This window comes from Miscanthus floridulus, chromosome 10, assembly GCF_019320115.1.
Source record: "Miscanthus floridulus cultivar M001 chromosome 10, ASM1932011v1, whole genome shotgun sequence".
NCBI lineage: Eukaryota > Viridiplantae > Streptophyta > Magnoliopsida > Poales > Poaceae > Miscanthus > Miscanthus floridulus.
In genome coordinates this window covers 39,476,817-39,493,256 of record NC_089589.1, presented here as the reverse complement: position 1 = coordinate 39,493,256, position 16,440 = coordinate 39,476,817, and the positions used below count along the sequence as shown (strand labels likewise).

The window sequence follows — 16,440 nt, the reverse complement described above, 5'->3', positions numbered from 1 at the left end:
TTTCACACAAGCCTGGAAGAGGTGATTTTTATCCTCTTCCTACGTACGTTTGTTGTCATGCTATTTCTAAAATTCCTGACAATGAACAGATAAGTTCAGTGTCTTCTGATGATACATGTGTTCTAGGATAAACAGTTTCGATGCCTAACATTGCCTTCGTTGTATGGTACATAATATGATGGTAACCTTTTGGAACATGATATAAGGTGTGTTTTTTTAAGAACGTGATATAGGGCGTATCTTTGTATCATTGATGAATTGTATCCTTAAATCCATATACATAATTATTTTATCGTCATCCAGCCCTCATATTATATCATTAACGAATTGCATAGCTTAGATCCGTATCCGATGTATGAAATCCTGGATCCGCCACTAGCAGAGCTTGTGGAACAGTCTTAAACACCTCCTAACCTACGATACTGCTCCAGAATTGCATTATTTTAGGCACAGAAAGAGTATGAGTAGAAAACACACCGGATTGTTGGGAAAGAAGTTGATTCGGAGGAGTCGTCGGAGTAAAAACATGAGTAGATCACTCACGGGAAAAGCCAAACGGTGTTCAGAAAAGCCAGAGAATCATGACTCACGAGTCGGCAGGCACGTTTCTTATCCTCAACCTCACCATCTTCATTTTTGTCCACCCGTCGTTTGCATCGGACAACAGGATGCCACTTTCCCCGCAAGAAGAACCAGCCAGAGCCCTCCAGCCACTCCCACCGTACCATCGTCTCCCTCCCAACATCACAGATCGACCTCTCCTGCTCCCGCGCCGAGGTCGACCTCTCCTGCTCTCCATTTTTTCCAGGCGTGAGCTCTAGCTGCGGGTGGTTTTCCTCTGCTCGCGGCCCGCGAGCAGAACTCTGGGCCTGGATGGGATTCCTCCTTGCTGAGGCCCTGTTCATCTGTGGGTGTGTGATGTCCTATCTAGGGGAGATGCATTGCTGCCTTATCTGCCGTTGGTTTCTCAATTGAACAGCTCACAACAGAACTGACAAGCATGGTTGGAGGATAGATTCGTTCAGCTGTCATGGTGTTTCTCGAGTTCAGGCAGGGTGTTCCATTTGTACAGCTGTGGTGTTTGGACAGTCTACCTCTTCAGTTCACTGCTGTTTCTGTTGTGACATTTTTCAGGTTTCACGTTCTTGTCAATCGTGTTCTTCTATTCTACTAGGATTACTGTTATTATTTCTGTGATAAAGATACATCTGAACAATGCACCTAGCTATAGTATGTGTGTTAGATATATATCTATGTTCTTGGTGTTAGCAATCAAGCCCATTCGCTTGTACTACGGATGTACCTGAATCTTCCATGTACCTACCTCATAAGATGAAGTTAATCTTTAACAGTCCAAACTCATTCGCTGTTTTCATTACTGAGCTAAAAGTTTGTTGTTGGGTAACTGGTGTCTGGTGTGTGGTTGCTGACCGGTTACTTGAGCTATAAATGAAATATTGGCTGAATCTGTTGATATTTGTCATGGACTAGCTGTTAAGTTAATCAAATTTGACTATTTGAGAGTGATGGTTGTCATGAATGGGGAATATTCAAGCTCAGCAAACCAGATTACTTGTCTATTTACATTGGGCATGGATCTCTACACAGACTATCCCACGGGACAAAGCCACCTGAATTCTCTTTTCGTGTGCTGGTTTATTTGTTTCTCTCTGTAAATGTCATTGTTTTTCTGCTTTTCCTTTTTCTTGACCGTACCACGAGGTATGTTTTTCATTAAGAGAAAGTTTCTACTTTTCTTTTTGTTTGCGACCAGGGCAAACTACTTTGGGCTCGCTATAAATGCAAGTCAAGTACTGTATCCTTGGGCAATCTTCTGGCTAATAAGAAACCCGACTATTTCACACAAGCCTGGAAGAGGTGATGTTTATCCTCTTCCTACCTACGTTTGTTGTCATGCTATTTCTAAAATTCCTGACAATGAACAGATAAGTTGTGTCTTCTGATGATACATGTGTTCTAGGATAAACAGTTTCGATGCCTAACATTGCCTTCGTTGTATGGTACATAATATGATGGTAACCTTTTGGAACATGATATAAGGTGTGTTTTTTTAAGTACGTGATATACAGAGACGTGTGTACGGCACCGTACCAAGCTTTACTGTGTAATTTTTTTTTATACGGAAATGCTTAGGCTCGGGCGTATGATCTTTCGGACGCCTCGGTTGGTGGACTGCGACGCCAAACTGAACAGCCCAACATTCCACTGCGCTCGCTTAACCGAGAATAGTTTAGCCAATCCACTCTAGAAACAAGATCAAATCATACTCTCCACTCTTCTAGTTCTCCTCGCCGCCAAGGCATGGTCCACGGCAAGCCCTCCGGCGCGGCGTTCTTCACTGCGCCCGGCCACCCGCCTGCCTTTATCCTTCCTCCCCACCACCCTTGAGCGCCGCCGCGCGGCTTCTTCCCTCTCCACCGTGCTCGTCAACTGATGTGTGTGGTTTCCATTCTTCATCGCGCCCCCGCCCGCTTCCGTCCCTCTCTGGCTGCAGCTCGCGCTAGGAGAGGCGACCAATTGGCATGCCCCCTCTCTCTCCATGGCGCTAGGTCCGCTACCTCCCTCGGTGACGGTCTCCAGCACTGACGCATACGAGATCGGATAGGGGTGACTCGCCCAGCAACGGCTACGATGACGGTGGCCAGGATGCAGATTTTCGAAATCGGCCGTTCGCCCGCTCTGTGTTGCGTCGTACAAAATAAGAAGGGTGAAAACCGCATGTTGCAAGAATATGTTTTAGATGTTTCAGAGGTATGTTGCAAGTGTTGTATATCGATATTGCAAAAGTAGATCGGGATGTTGCACATATTGTAATGGCTATACATGTATGTTTCAAGTGGATGTTTTAAATGTTTCATTTGTTCAAGACGTATGTTGCAAGTGTTTATCTGGCCATTGCAAAAGTGGATATAGATGTTGCATATACATGCATGTTGCAAGCATATGTTTCAAGTGTTTTCAGGTATTTTATACGTATGTTTGCAAGTATTTTATCTGGTTGCATATGTTTGTAATGGTTTTCAAATATTTTCTAGACGTTTTCGCAAGTGTTTCAGATGCTTGTTTCAGTTATTTCATCTGTCTTCTCTTGTATGTTGCAATTGTTACATTCGGATGTTTTCAAAAGTCGATCAGGTGTTGCACATGAGATTCATGTGGGAAGCAGCTGGCGGCTCAGGCGACTTTCGGGGCGGCGCGAGCCCACGACTGGTGTGCTCGCTCGAGAGCCCGACGCGCTAGGCACTCGCTCGCTCCCTGTGCGGGCACTGTCCGGACGCTAGCGCCCGGATCGGACGTCCGGGCACAAGCATATTGTGATCAAAGGGAAATGTGTAATCTTTGGTGTAACTTTTCAAACAAACAAAATAATACCAAATACGAGGTGGGTGACAACTTTTGTTACGTGTAACTGATATAAATACTACTCCGTGCTCCCTCCGTCCCAAATTATAAGTCGTTTTAATTTTTTTGAGAGTAAAAGCATTTTAAGTTTGACCAAAATTATAAAAAAATTACAAAGATTTATGAAAATCAAATAAGTAGAGTATGAAAATGTAATTAACGAAGAGTCTAATGATAATTATTTGGTATCATAAATGTTACTATTTTATTATATAAATTTGATCAAAGTTGAGATGATTTGACTCTCTAAGAAAATTGGAATGACTTATAATTTGTGATGGAGAAAGTAGCTAATAGTATTAGTTTTTTTCTTATGTGACAGCTAACGGGTGACCCAAATTTTTATTCGGCGCGCGTCGGACGTGTAACGCTTTTTAAAAGATCCTCTCAATTATGAAACACAGTTTCAATCGTTTCAGATCGTTAAAGTTCATGGCTAAATTAATGTGTTAGGTACTGATATTTTCATGCCCCTAGAGATTTCCGCAAGCCTACATCTAGGGAGGCCTGCACCTACATCTAGGTGTACGTTGGGTCGTTGTTCTCGATGCCCCCCTAACCCGAGCTTACTGGCTACCGCAGTTTCCCACCAGGGAGGCCGTGGCAGCCGGCGATGCCATGTTTCAAGTGTTTCTGGTGTTTCAGACTTATGTTTCAAATGTTTCATCTAGATGTTGCAAGATCTTGATGTTGCATATATCGCAATGGCTATATAAGCATGTTGCAAGCATATGTTTCAAATGTTTCAGATGTATATTGCAAGTCATCAAGTGTTTCGAATGATTAACCCAAAGGTGCATGAAAAATAGCTTTTTCAGATATGAGAAGAATTTTACCCTTTTGAGAGTCGGTTGATCCTAGCTACTCTTACACGTTGATGTGCTTAAAATGTATACAACTCCTATTGAAAGGTGAAGCATTGACGTATTTATTAACAGCACCAGATTCTAGCAAACAAGAGAGGGGCCTGAAACTAGTCACGATGAATGCCTTCACAGATATTTATTACAGGATTCAAAATCCAAGAATTCTCATGCTTGCATACAAAGTAAATGGGCACAGACAAGTTGGAATCTGAAGGTGATTGCACCAGTTGGCATTAGAATGTTCACTTTAAATATTCTAAGACAAGGGAACAGAAAGTAGAGCTATACCAATGACTGGCAGAATGCAGTGCTAAAGTCAAGTTGCAAAGAAATAGTGGACTATTTGTCATAGAAACAGAAATGAGAAGTACCGGATTATAACATTTCTGCTTGGATTTCTTCAAAGGGGTTGAATTTCTTCATTCAGCAACTTAACAGCAGCTTCTATGTCATCCTGACCAGTTAAGAATACCAAGATATCCCCTAGTGGTTCCTGCAGAAAAAAATCTTCAAGTGAAGACAAAGCAATGCTATTCGATTGACCAGAGAACTAACAGTGAAATAATATGAAAGATTGTAGTTCCATGTATTACTTCGGAAACTAAAAACACTGTAAAATGGAATCAGGAAACCATGCCTACCTATCTGAACTTCTTGATAGGCAATGCGCCTTTTCACTTGGCAAGGCTATAGGCAAAAGATAATAACAATATAACATGCAGCCAGGAAGAAATGAAACTTCTTGATAGGGGTAGACCTAATGTTGAAGAAGGATGACATTGATCTTGCTTCAATTGTTGCAGAGGAGATAATAAGTCACAACTCGGGCCGACGACGTTGAATCTGATTTATCCATGTAAAGATACAGGCATTGCAGGGAATTTAAATACTATTCACAAACAAGAACATTAAGAGAAAGCCAACTCTGATATTAAAGAGATATTAACCTTTTTCAAGAGACCCAGCAACATGTCGGTTGAGATGGATCTTTCATGAGCTTCGTCCACCATAATTACACTAATAGAATAGAAGAGCATGCATCAATGTGTGGGTTAAGGGAATTGGTATGGAACCCTCCAAGGCAACAAATTAGATAGTTATTAATGGATTTTCACCCAAGATAAAAGGAGTTTACTCCATTATGAATTAGCCAGTACCAATATATACTTATATGGAATAAAAGAAAGTCATTTCTACTACTGGATCAAACATGGTTGAGTAATAATGACAAAGAGACAGGTAAACTATTTGGGATTCAATCTTATGGGCGTACCTATACTTGGTAAGAAGAGGATCTTCCATCATTTCTCTAATCAATACCCCATCTGTGAGAAATTTTATCATGGTCATACCCTGAGAAACCAGGCAGGCATAAGAAGATTAATAGGACGAGAAAAGCGAGAGGAAAATCTGAAGAAGAATGTACAACTTGAGGGGAACTGTAGACCATAACTCCATCTAAGGTAAACAATACCTGCATCTGGTCGCATCGGAGGCATCGCGCGCGCCGGTGGCAGGGTCGCCGGCTCCTGGAGGTCGCGCGCGCCGGCTGCCGGGACGCCTGCGCCTGGGCTGGGCCGCTAGAGGTTGACCCGGCCTTCATCGCGCGCGCCCACGCCCGGGCTGCGCCGTTAGGGTTTGCCCGCGTCGGGCCTCCCGTGCTGGCGCGGCACAGCATCGGGCCGCTGGAGCCGGGAAGAGGGAGCGGTGGTAAGATGATAGACACTGCGAGAGGCCGGCGTGGGTGGATGGAGCGAGGTAGTGGGGGAGGTGCGGTACGCGGGCTGCTTCGGGGCTTGCAAACCCTACTCGGCGGCGCGCGGCGAGGAGTTGGGTGGAGGAGGTGGAGATGAAGGAAAGGGGAGGGAAGAGGGAATGGAACACGGCTGGAAAGGCAAAAGGCCCGGGCCGAGCCGCACAACCGAACTGACTCGCACGCACGCCCTCAGCCTGGCTCGCGTCACTCCGGTCCGTGCCGCCCTTCTCGGGTCGGTGCCTCGCGCCCGACCCACACGCGGAGGGTGGGGATCCCACGACGCTGCCAGGTGGGGCCGCGCAGTTGGCGGGCCGGTGGGCCCCTACGCGAGAGACCGCGGGTAAGTAAACCGACCTGGCTCGATGTGCAGTCCTCGTCGTGTCCGCTGCGATCTGGCTGAACCGGGTCAGCTTTGCGCGCGTTCGTCGTGTCCAGCATTTAAGTTTGATCAAACTTGGACGTTACAATGTTTTACACATTTTAAAATTTGAAATTTGAAATTTGATAAGTTTAAAAAAAATTCAAACCCTAAATGATTTCATATGCAAAAGTGATGAATACAGAAGTTGTTCAACTAATCAAGATCTACAATTTTTATTTTGGTCATCTTGTCATTTGACAAAATTTAAACCTTTTAAATTTGAAATTTTAAAAAATGACAAGTTCGAACCAAAATTTGAGACCCAAAATGATTTCAACATAAAAAGTGATGAATACCAAAGTTGTTCAACTCATTAATATCTACAACTTTTATTTTAGTCATCTTGTCATTTGACAAAATTTGAACCTTTCAAATTTTTGAAAAACAACAAGTTCGAACCAAAATTTGAGACCCAAAATGATTTCAACATAAAAAGTGATGAATACCAAAGTTGTTCAACTCATTAATATCTACAACTTTCATTTTAGTCATCTTGTCATTCGACAAAATTTGAACCTTTCAAATTTGAAATTTTGAAAAACAACAAGTTCGAACCAAAATTTGAGACCCAAATTGATTTCAACATAAAAAGCGATGAATACAAAAGTTGTTCAACTCATTAATATCTACAACTTTTATTTTAGTCATCTAGTCATTTGACAAAATTTGAACCTTTAAAATTTGAAATTTTGAAAAACAACAAGTTTGAACCAAAATTTGAGACCCAAATTGATTTCAACATAAAAAGCGATGAATACCAAAGTTGTTCAACTCATGAATATATACAACTTTTATTTTGGTCATTTCTTCATTTGACAAATTCTTAGCACACATTGTTCACTAATCTTACACATGTCACGTATAGTTTATAAAACCTTATGAGATGTGTCACATTTGTGAACAATGTCGTTACCACTTTGTCATATGAAGAAATAACCAATACAAAAGTTGTAGATCTTGATGAGTTATTCAACTTTGGTATTTATCATTTTTTCAGCTGAAATCATTTGGGGAACCAAAATATTGTCTGAAGTTGCATTTTTTTGAAATTCAAAATTTAAATTGCTCAAACTTTTCATATGTATATATTGACAAAACCAACAAAATACATTGATAGAGAATGATTTTAGAAAATTTTAGGAAAAAAATCATCAGATTGGGAGTTAGTATGAGGAAGAAAAAACTAGTTACAAAGTTGACCCACAGATTAAAAAAAGAAATCACACTGTTCACTAAGATCATGTAAGGATCATATAGAACAGTGTGATTTCTCTTTTTAATCTGTGGGTAAACTTTGTAACTAATTGTCCTCCCTCATACTAACTCCAAATGTAATGGTTTTTTTCCTAAAAATTTCTAAAATCATGCTTCAGCATTTAAGTTTGATCAAACTTGGATGTGACAATGTTTTACACATTTTAAATTTTGAAATTTGACGAGTTCAAACCAAATTTTCAAACCCTTAATGATTTCATATGCAAAAGTGATGAATACAGAAGTTGTTCAACTCATCAAGATCTACAATTTTTATTTTGCTCATCTTGTCATTTGACAAAATTTGAACCTTTCAAATTTGAAATTTTAAAAAATGACAAGTTCGAACCAAAATTTGAGACCCAAAATGATTTCAACATAAAAAGTGATGAATACCAAAGTTGTTTAACTCATTAATATCTACAACTTTTATTTTAGTCATCTTGTCATTTGACAAAATTTGAACCTTTCAAATTGGAATTTTTGAAAAACAACAAGTTCGAACCAAAATTTGAGACCCAAAATGATTTCAACATAAAAAGTGATGAATACCAAAGTTGTTCAACTCATTAATATCTACAACTTTTATTTTAGTCATCTTGTCATTTGACAAAATTTGAACCTTTCAAATTTGAAATTTTGAAAATCGACAAGTTCGAACCAAAATTTTAGACCCAAATTGATTTCAACATAAAAAGCGATGAATACCAAAGTTGTTCAACTCATGAATATATACAACTTTTATTTTGGTCATTTATTTATTTGACAAATTATTAGCACACATTGTTCACTAATCTTACACATGTCTCATATAGTTTATAAAACCTTATGAGATGTGTCACATTTGTGAACAATGTCGTTACCACTTTGTCATATGAAGAAATGACCAATACAAAAGTTGTAGATCTTGATGAGTTATTCAACTTTGGTATTTATCACTTTTTCAGCTGAAATAATTTGGGGAACCAAAATATTGTCTGAAGTTGCATTTTTTTGAAATTCAAAATTTAAATTGCTCAAACTTTTCATATGTATATATTGACAAAACCAACAAAATACATTGATAGAGAATGATTTTAGAAAATTTTAGGAAAAAAAATCATCAATTATCATGTTATACGTTTACAAATAGAAAAACATGCATGTCTTTATCACAAAACGGTGAGTGCTCCAGCGGTAATGCACCAACATGTCTAGCAGCAGGTCGCGGGTTCGAATCTCCCTGCGTGCGCTATTTTTTGGCAAAAAAAAGGAGGCGGAAGGACCATGTGGGCCACGCTGCCCACTTGTTCGCTGCCACGTCCTCAGGCTGAGACCCGCTAGGACCACATCGCCACGTCCTTGAGGTGGGACCTGCTGGTGGGACCACGACGCCACGTCCTCGAGGTGGTACACGAGCCAAACGATCTATGACGATTTAGTTTTGTTGTTTTATGACGATTCTTTTGTTTTCGTCATTATTCTTCGTGCCAAAGCTCCGTCACTTGTTACTTATGACGAAGCTAGAAATTTCGTCATAGAAGGCGCTTGTTCTGTGACGAAATTTGTAAGCGTCACGACTGAATCGTCATTGATGAACACATTTCTAGTAGTGTTCATCTTGATGTTGTAAAAGTAGATCTAGATGTTGTATATGTTGCAATGGCTATACACACATGTTTCAGGTATTTAAGACGTATGTTGCAAGTGTATGTTACAAATGTTTCAGCTATTTCGGACGTTTGTTGCAAGTGTTTATCTAGAAATTGCAAAATTAGATCTGGTGTTGTACATATCCACTAAGTGTAGTCACACCTGTAGCTCTCACGGATTGGCAGATGGCTACTGATGAGCCAGTGATAGCAGCGGTGGCCAGCAACACCCTGGCTTGGTGGCGCCCACCGGCGTGAGCTCCGTCGGCAGCCATGGCAGCATGCTCTTGCTGGTGCTCGTTACATTTGGTGGAGGCAGCCCTCGCCACGACGAGGCTGCAGCGATGGCGAGGAGCGGCTACCATTGTGAGGGGACGCTCAACACATTCGTGTCGCCATTGGCTCGATGAATGCTTTGTGTGTGTATATACTAGTATGTTGCGCGCGCCTTTGCGTGCGTTGCAAGTTAGGCGGAAGTGTATCCATCGAGCTGATATGTACATATGTTATATAGAGAAGCTGGAACGTTGGCTTGAATGACAACGTCAAGAATATTTAGTTAATATTGTGCTAAACTATTATACAACCGAGAAAGGTATCTAAATGGGAAAAGAAAGTTTCTACTTTTGCCGATGGTAAACACACGAGAACAGTTTTGCTGGATTGCTTCGCGGATGTCTTCTGAAAATATATTGCAACTTTCCTTCCTTTCATCTTCAATATAAATGTGTATGCTAGCTGCATTTCCCTTCAACGTAGCATTATGACCTGCAGGGTACAGGATAGAAAGAGGAGAAAAGACAATTAGGTACACACAGAAGGCGCACATAAGCAACTCGTTTTATTTTGCACCACGCGAGGAATACACAATTCTCACAAGGTGGCTAAACAAAATAAGCAATGGACTTTACTCAAGAAAGAATTGATTTGTTGCTGCTACGGCGTAAGAAAATGATAGGCCATATTATGTAGCAGATGCAACATCATCACCTAATTTGGCAGCCCTAGCTGGTACCGAAAGCACTGCACAGGCAATCCATGTATAGAGGACTAATCTATATAACCTACAATCTACTACAAGAAATCGTGCCAGCTAAAAGTAGCAAGCTTAAATTATCCGTAGCTACTTTTGAACACATTACCCATCAATAACTATTCAAGATGTTTAATTCTGTTTTTTCTCAGAGGCATTCAATCTACGTATGGAGAAAGTAGTCAAAGGAAGGAAGAGGTACAGAATGTATAATACATGCATAGTTAAGTCCTTTGCGTCTTCGATTTGGCAAAGCACTCCTTGTGCCATATAGTGATGTGCACTGGAAATCAAATAAACCGAAACATGAATGAACATGGGAACTGAAATAGCAGCTGAAGAGATAGAAACTTGAAAAGAAGAGCAGTAGACGCAAAAAACGGAGAAAACACCATATGGTTACAAATTGCAATGACGAAGAAAACTATCAAGATAGATGGAGCAGATTGCAGGAGAATGCAATGGCGAAGAAACCCATGAAGCTAGATGGACCAGGATCCCAGGGGAACAGGACCAAAAACATGGAAGGAAAAAAGAAAGATAAAAGATAGATCTGCAACAACCTAAAACAAATTAATGGAAACACCATAACCTTGATCGAGGTCCAAGGTAGGAGCAAAAAAAAATAGCATCAATATAGAGAAAACTTTGAAATCTATGTTAGTTATTTCATGAAGGTACGTATGGCTCAAAAAGTTAGGACCGTAAACATAGCATGGAAAATCCGAGACAGTTTGACATCCTTCATGAAACCCCCTAGAGAATCATAGAAGGTCATCGTTGGGGTTGGTTATATATTGGAGCATCTCCGAGAGAGCTATTTAAAACCACACTAAAAATCCGAGACAGTTTGACATCCTTGCTTCCAATCTTTTTGCGCTCGATAAAATCCGAGGCAGAGGCAGAGCCCTCTTTTTTCTTTTCTTAGCAAACTGAAAAGATCGCAAAAAAATAGTTTGGCGCAAAGAGAAGAAAAAAGAAGAGGCAGGTGCTTTGATGACACACGAAACCTCTTTGGCATCAACACAACATTCTATACACATAAAATGTAAGCAGATGATTTCTCTATAGCCAAGGCGGCCATTGTCAAGTAGTCATAAATAGAGAATGTATGTATTAAAATACTAAATAAACAGGCTAAGAATGAAGTACATAAATAGACTAAGAAACTTGCCTTGGGATGAGTACATGGCCGTATCATAGAAGAAGTGAGATATAGTTTGTAGCAATTCTTTGAAACCAAAGCTGGTGCAAAAATAATTAGCTACATGCTGGCAAGTATATATTTTCTATGGTACACAGAAACAGAAGAGGGGACGAAGAAACAATAACAAAGAATTTTAGCTAATATGGGGACGACATTAGGAAATCAATTTAACAATCTGAACATATTATTCATGCAAAGCACACCAAAATGAAAAGATTTGTTTTGTCATGCACTCTTGTAAACAAGAAAACTCAACGCTCCTAAGGAATAAACATAGATATAAAGGGTATCCTGCATACAGGGAAAAACACACATATAGCAGCAAACTACTAACCACAGGGGTTTTGCTAAACATGAAAACACAGTAGACTGATACGACATAGGTGGAAGAGGTACAATAAGAATTGCTCACCACCACTTTAGCAGTCCCAAAATCATGTCTTCCTTGTGGGAGTCACAGGTCTGAGGTACCAAAACTAGTCAAACAAATATCATTGAACTGAATTTGAAGAAAACGATAATTAGTAAAATGATGATCCAGTCTTTTGTTCATGGCACATATACATCATCCATTGTCCAAAGCCAATTAATTTGAGGGAAACGAAATAATAACCCCAAAGCATAAATAGGAAATATGGTACTCAATAGAACTTAACTGTGAAAGGTCACCATTTACATCTGCGCTATGATTGCACTGAATACAACTGCGCGCCTCTGATTAAAGAGATGAATTGGTATGGTAACTGAAAATTTTATTATGACTCGAGGAAGCCCCCATTTCCATTCTAGAAACGGAAATACAAAGTTCTTCAGGATAAAGATGAGACATATAAACAAGACTGCAAGGGAGACAATAAAGAAGATTTATTCATGTATGATGCACACCATATATGTTATCTGATCATGGCCCTTATTAGGATCGGACTGGAACCTTATATGTAGATCTGAACCTATGAAGGCCAATAAAGAAGAGAAACTTGGCAAGGCACTATATCAAGAATTTAAGAAGCATCTTGAGCACAGTAAAGCTGCATGGCAGGATGTATAGGAACGTATAGGAAGCACATTGTTCGTACCTGCAAACTGTACCGACCAGCAGGGGCAATATGTAGCCTCTTTTCCCCATAAAACTAGGAGGGAGAGCAACATGGTGTTGCACCTATGTATTTGCATGAATGGAGACAGATGGATAGGAACAAAAACATCATCGGCAATGGGGTGTGGTCAGTAATAGAACAACCAGCAAATTGTATGAGGCAAAGACATCCTTGGCAATGGCTCTGTCCTCCGAAATGAATAGAAAATAAGTAGCAGCCAATGAAAACAGAAGAACAAATGGAAAAGAGAACTGGCAAGGTCTAATGATCTTGCCATCACAAAATCAATGCAAACAGGAAGGTTCATGGAAAGATGAAATAACCAAACACCATTTACAATTCCATTGCCTTAGTCTAGAAACAGTTCATCATCGCACAATCCCAACACCTCAGTCAATAACATATAGAACGAAACAATTAACCGTCACCATATAACGTGGGACCTGCACCTACGTTGACCAACCAGGGAAGACGAAGGTGAGTTGTCCCTGAGCTGGGCCAGTAAAACTATTTGGGTGCGATGTGGCCAGTACAACTGCATGGTTGCCATCTATAGTCTGTCAGGTTAAATTTTGGAAACAAGAGAGCAGCAGGAGCCAACGACCTCCTAGGGGTTTTTTTTGGGGAGGGGGGAGGCAAGATCCTCACAGGGAGGAGAGGGAGTCTAAGGGAAGGTAAAAGGGAGAATGCATCTCCTTGTTTCTTCCTGATGAGGCCAAAGGTGCAACATGAAGTCTTAAAGCATGCACCGATACACGTCTATAGATGGCAAATTTACCAAACATAGGTTCATGGTATGCGCCAACTGGTTTCTCCAAACACAAACAACATGAACTGTCAATCTGGAGGTAAAATAAAATCAGAGAGAAGGAAGGGTTTAATGCAAAATCAAGGGAGAGAAAAAGGAGACAAGATCTTAGAACCCAACCAGGTAACAGGACGCAAACAATTGAACATGAAAGTAGCAAGGAACAGACACTACATGGCATGGGGAGGACCTGAAAGTAGCAGTTGGACATGAAAGTAGCAATGAACACCGAAGATTAGTTATAGACCATAAAACTGGACATGGAAATTTTACTTGCGTAGCATAAAACTGGGCGTGGGAATTTTACTTTGTTTCGCACTCAACTCACCAACAACTATGAAATTTCTAGGCCAAAGCGTAACCGAAGCAAACGATGCAATCATAAATTACGTTCGATATTTAAGTAGGCTAAATATACATAAAAATTGTAGCAGGTTGGCACACAAGCACCGGTCTTTTGGAACACATGGAACTTGTGCTAGCCTGGTAGAGTTTCTATTTATATTCAACATAATTTTGTTATGCATAACAATACAAACCCTACCGTATGCAGATGAATATATAACAACACATGTTTTGTTTTTTTGCATAATCTATGTTTTAGCATCATAAAATAAGGAAATTAATATATGACAACACAAATCCTAGCGTATGCAGATAAGGTTGTAAATAGGACTTCTCAAAAACTAAGGCTTGCATGCAGCAGATGATATAGCCAAAAAAAAAGAGAGGCAAATCTGCAGCAAACACCCCCAAATTTCGTTCCCCCTAAATATCGATTCATTTTGGATGTGCAAATACAATTGTGACTTACTGAATGCGTAGCTTGCACTGCTTGTAGAGGGAGATCATTTGCTAGCAACAAATATGTAAAATGACAGCGACAGGAAAAGTATGCTGTCACAGTGAAGAAGATAAGAATCTTTTGTAAACGAAGACATGATTTTGAGAGGCCTCAGAAACATAGCAATCATCATTTGTTCACCAACTTGGATCCTCAAGGCATGGTGTTAACTGATGGCCAAAAAAAAGGCACAGTGTTAATTGGTTTACCCTCAGAAGCTGCATGATATCAGTAACATAACACTCATGCCCAGTACCTCACAAGCGAGCGAACATCAGATCATATCATTGAGCAATGCACATGTAATTTTCATCACAGGCTCAAGAAGGAAAAAATAGCAAGGCGAGAGGGACGGCTGCCTGTATTGGAAGCTGTTTTGCTGAGGTGGACCAATCAGATAAGACGAAGATGATGCGGTGCTGGCAAGGACCAATCGCAGTTTTAGGGGCGACGTGTACCAACTCGCTACCTAGGGAGGCCTTCCCGAATAGAGGCCTCAGAAACATAGCAATCATCATCATTTGTTCATCAACTTGGAGCCTCAAGGCATGGTGACAACTAGTTTACCCTCAGAAATTGCATCATATAAGTAACACCCATGCCAAGTACCTCACAAGCGAATGAACATCAGATCATATCATCGAGCAATGCATATGGAATTTTCATCACAGGCTCAAGAAGGGAAAAATAGCAAATGGCAGACACTAAGATCATCTGATCATAACCAAATCTCAGTTTACAATCAGAAGGTTGACCACGGTAGGGGAGCTAGGCAACGTGAGCCCAAAATCGCCTCTACAATCAGAAAAGGATGTGATTTTGCAGTCCTAATTTGGCCGCTAACCACAAACTTGGAATCTGAATGGCACCTAAGCTAACGTGGACTAAATTTAACAAAATTAGAACTGCATAGAATCGCGACAGAATTACCTCTTTGGATAACTGTTCTTCATTTCCTCTTGCTGGCCATAAGCAAGCACAACCTGAAAACCAAAGGCAACAATTACATTACACAAAAGGAAGCCGGAATTATAGCACATCATATTAGTGTGGAAGTGCAATAGGCTGGGTAACAGGACAACCGGTACCAGCAACCTAAATCATACTGGAAGTGAGTAAATGACCAGTTCGGTTGAAAAAATAAAGAGATGAGCATAAAAAAGAGAAACGGCATGGCAAGAAAATAAGCAGGTAAATGATTTATGCAGAGCAATGAATGGAACAATTAGCAGTAACTAAGCAGGTAAGCTATAGATGAATGACGTGGAGCACAATGTCATGGAAAATTTCATGTACAGGAAAAACGGAAGTAGGCTTCAAAGGGATAATCGTAACAAATTTATTTCTGGAAGATAAAAATGGCATACCGTTTGTTCATTAGGTAGTAAATAGAAACCATGTATGGCAGTACTGAGTTTATGTGCTAACTGACCTCCTCATCAAAGAAGTGCTGATCACAGAGTTCAAACAATGGTATTAAGATGAATGACAAAAAGAAAGTACAATTAATTTTAGGAGTACTTTGGTGCAAGAGACACCTTCCAAGGTAGCTCAGTTTCATATAGGATCAATATTAGGCTGCATAAGTTTAGGTTGATGCATGTTATCAACAAAGATAGTAACAGTACGATAGAACACAAGGTAACTTAATTATATTCCATCACTGATCAATGACGACTGACTATGCAGGCAACCTCCTTGTATTAACATTCCTTTCAACAACCAACCAATGCAAGATGAGTCCAAATTGTTTCTACATGCAAGATTTTGTCGCAAACACTTAACACAAACCACGAAAAGTAATCTGAGACAAGCAAAGGCACAATGCATAAATAATAGGTATAGTTTGGACAGTTAAAGAGGAAACTAAGCCTGATATTGACGTTCACTAAGTAGTAAATTACCTTTGTAGCAAGGACAATCGCAATTACATCATTGGCAATGGGGTGTGCTCAGTAATAGAAGAACCGATGAATTGTATGAAGCAAAGACATCATTGACAATGGATGTATGCTGGCTAACAAATGGATAAAATGTGCAGCTAATAGAATGACATTGTCACAAGATTGAAGATTCACTGAAGAATGAAATAACTATGTA

The 16,440-nt window shown here is 40.2% G+C and overlaps 1 protein-coding gene, 1 long non-coding RNA gene and 1 other non-coding gene across 4 annotated transcripts; 1 reads left to right on the top strand and 2 right to left on the bottom strand.

The window, feature by feature from the left end:
* The first annotated feature begins 1,525 nt into the window (after positions 1–1,525).
* LOC136490490 (small nucleolar RNA Z107/R87) lies at positions 1,526–1,632 on the top strand. Its single transcript, XR_010767768.1, has one exon. It is a non-coding gene; the product is annotated as a small nucleolar RNA Z107/R87 (small nucleolar RNA).
* Positions 1,633–4,274: 2,642 nt separating this feature from the next.
* On the bottom strand, positions 4,275–6,133 carry LOC136484900 (uncharacterized). Of its 2 annotated transcripts, none has more exons than XM_066481876.1 (5): positions 5,764–6,133; positions 5,563–5,642; positions 5,237–5,306; positions 4,931–5,132; positions 4,275–4,782 (listed from the first exon to the last, which is right to left on the bottom strand). In XM_066481876.1, the coding sequence occupies exons 1-4, from the start codon at positions 5,965–5,967 to the stop codon at positions 5,106–5,108; spliced, it is 381 nt and encodes a 126-aa protein (XP_066337973.1). In that variant the 5' UTR covers positions 5,968–6,133; the 3' UTR covers positions 4,275–4,782; positions 4,931–5,105. The 2 variants fall into 2 exon arrangements, with proteins under 2 accessions (XP_066337973.1, XP_066337974.1); XM_066481877.1 differs by having other exon boundaries at positions 5,047–5,132.
* A 3,921-nt stretch (positions 6,134–10,054) lies between these two features.
* LOC136486279 (uncharacterized) lies at positions 10,055–12,224 on the bottom strand. The gene is made up of 3 exons (XR_010766756.1): positions 12,004–12,224; positions 10,601–10,667; positions 10,055–10,119 (listed from the first exon to the last, which is right to left on the bottom strand). It is a non-coding gene; the product is annotated as an uncharacterized lncRNA (long non-coding RNA).
* Between the last annotated feature and the right edge of the window lie 4,216 nt (positions 12,225–16,440).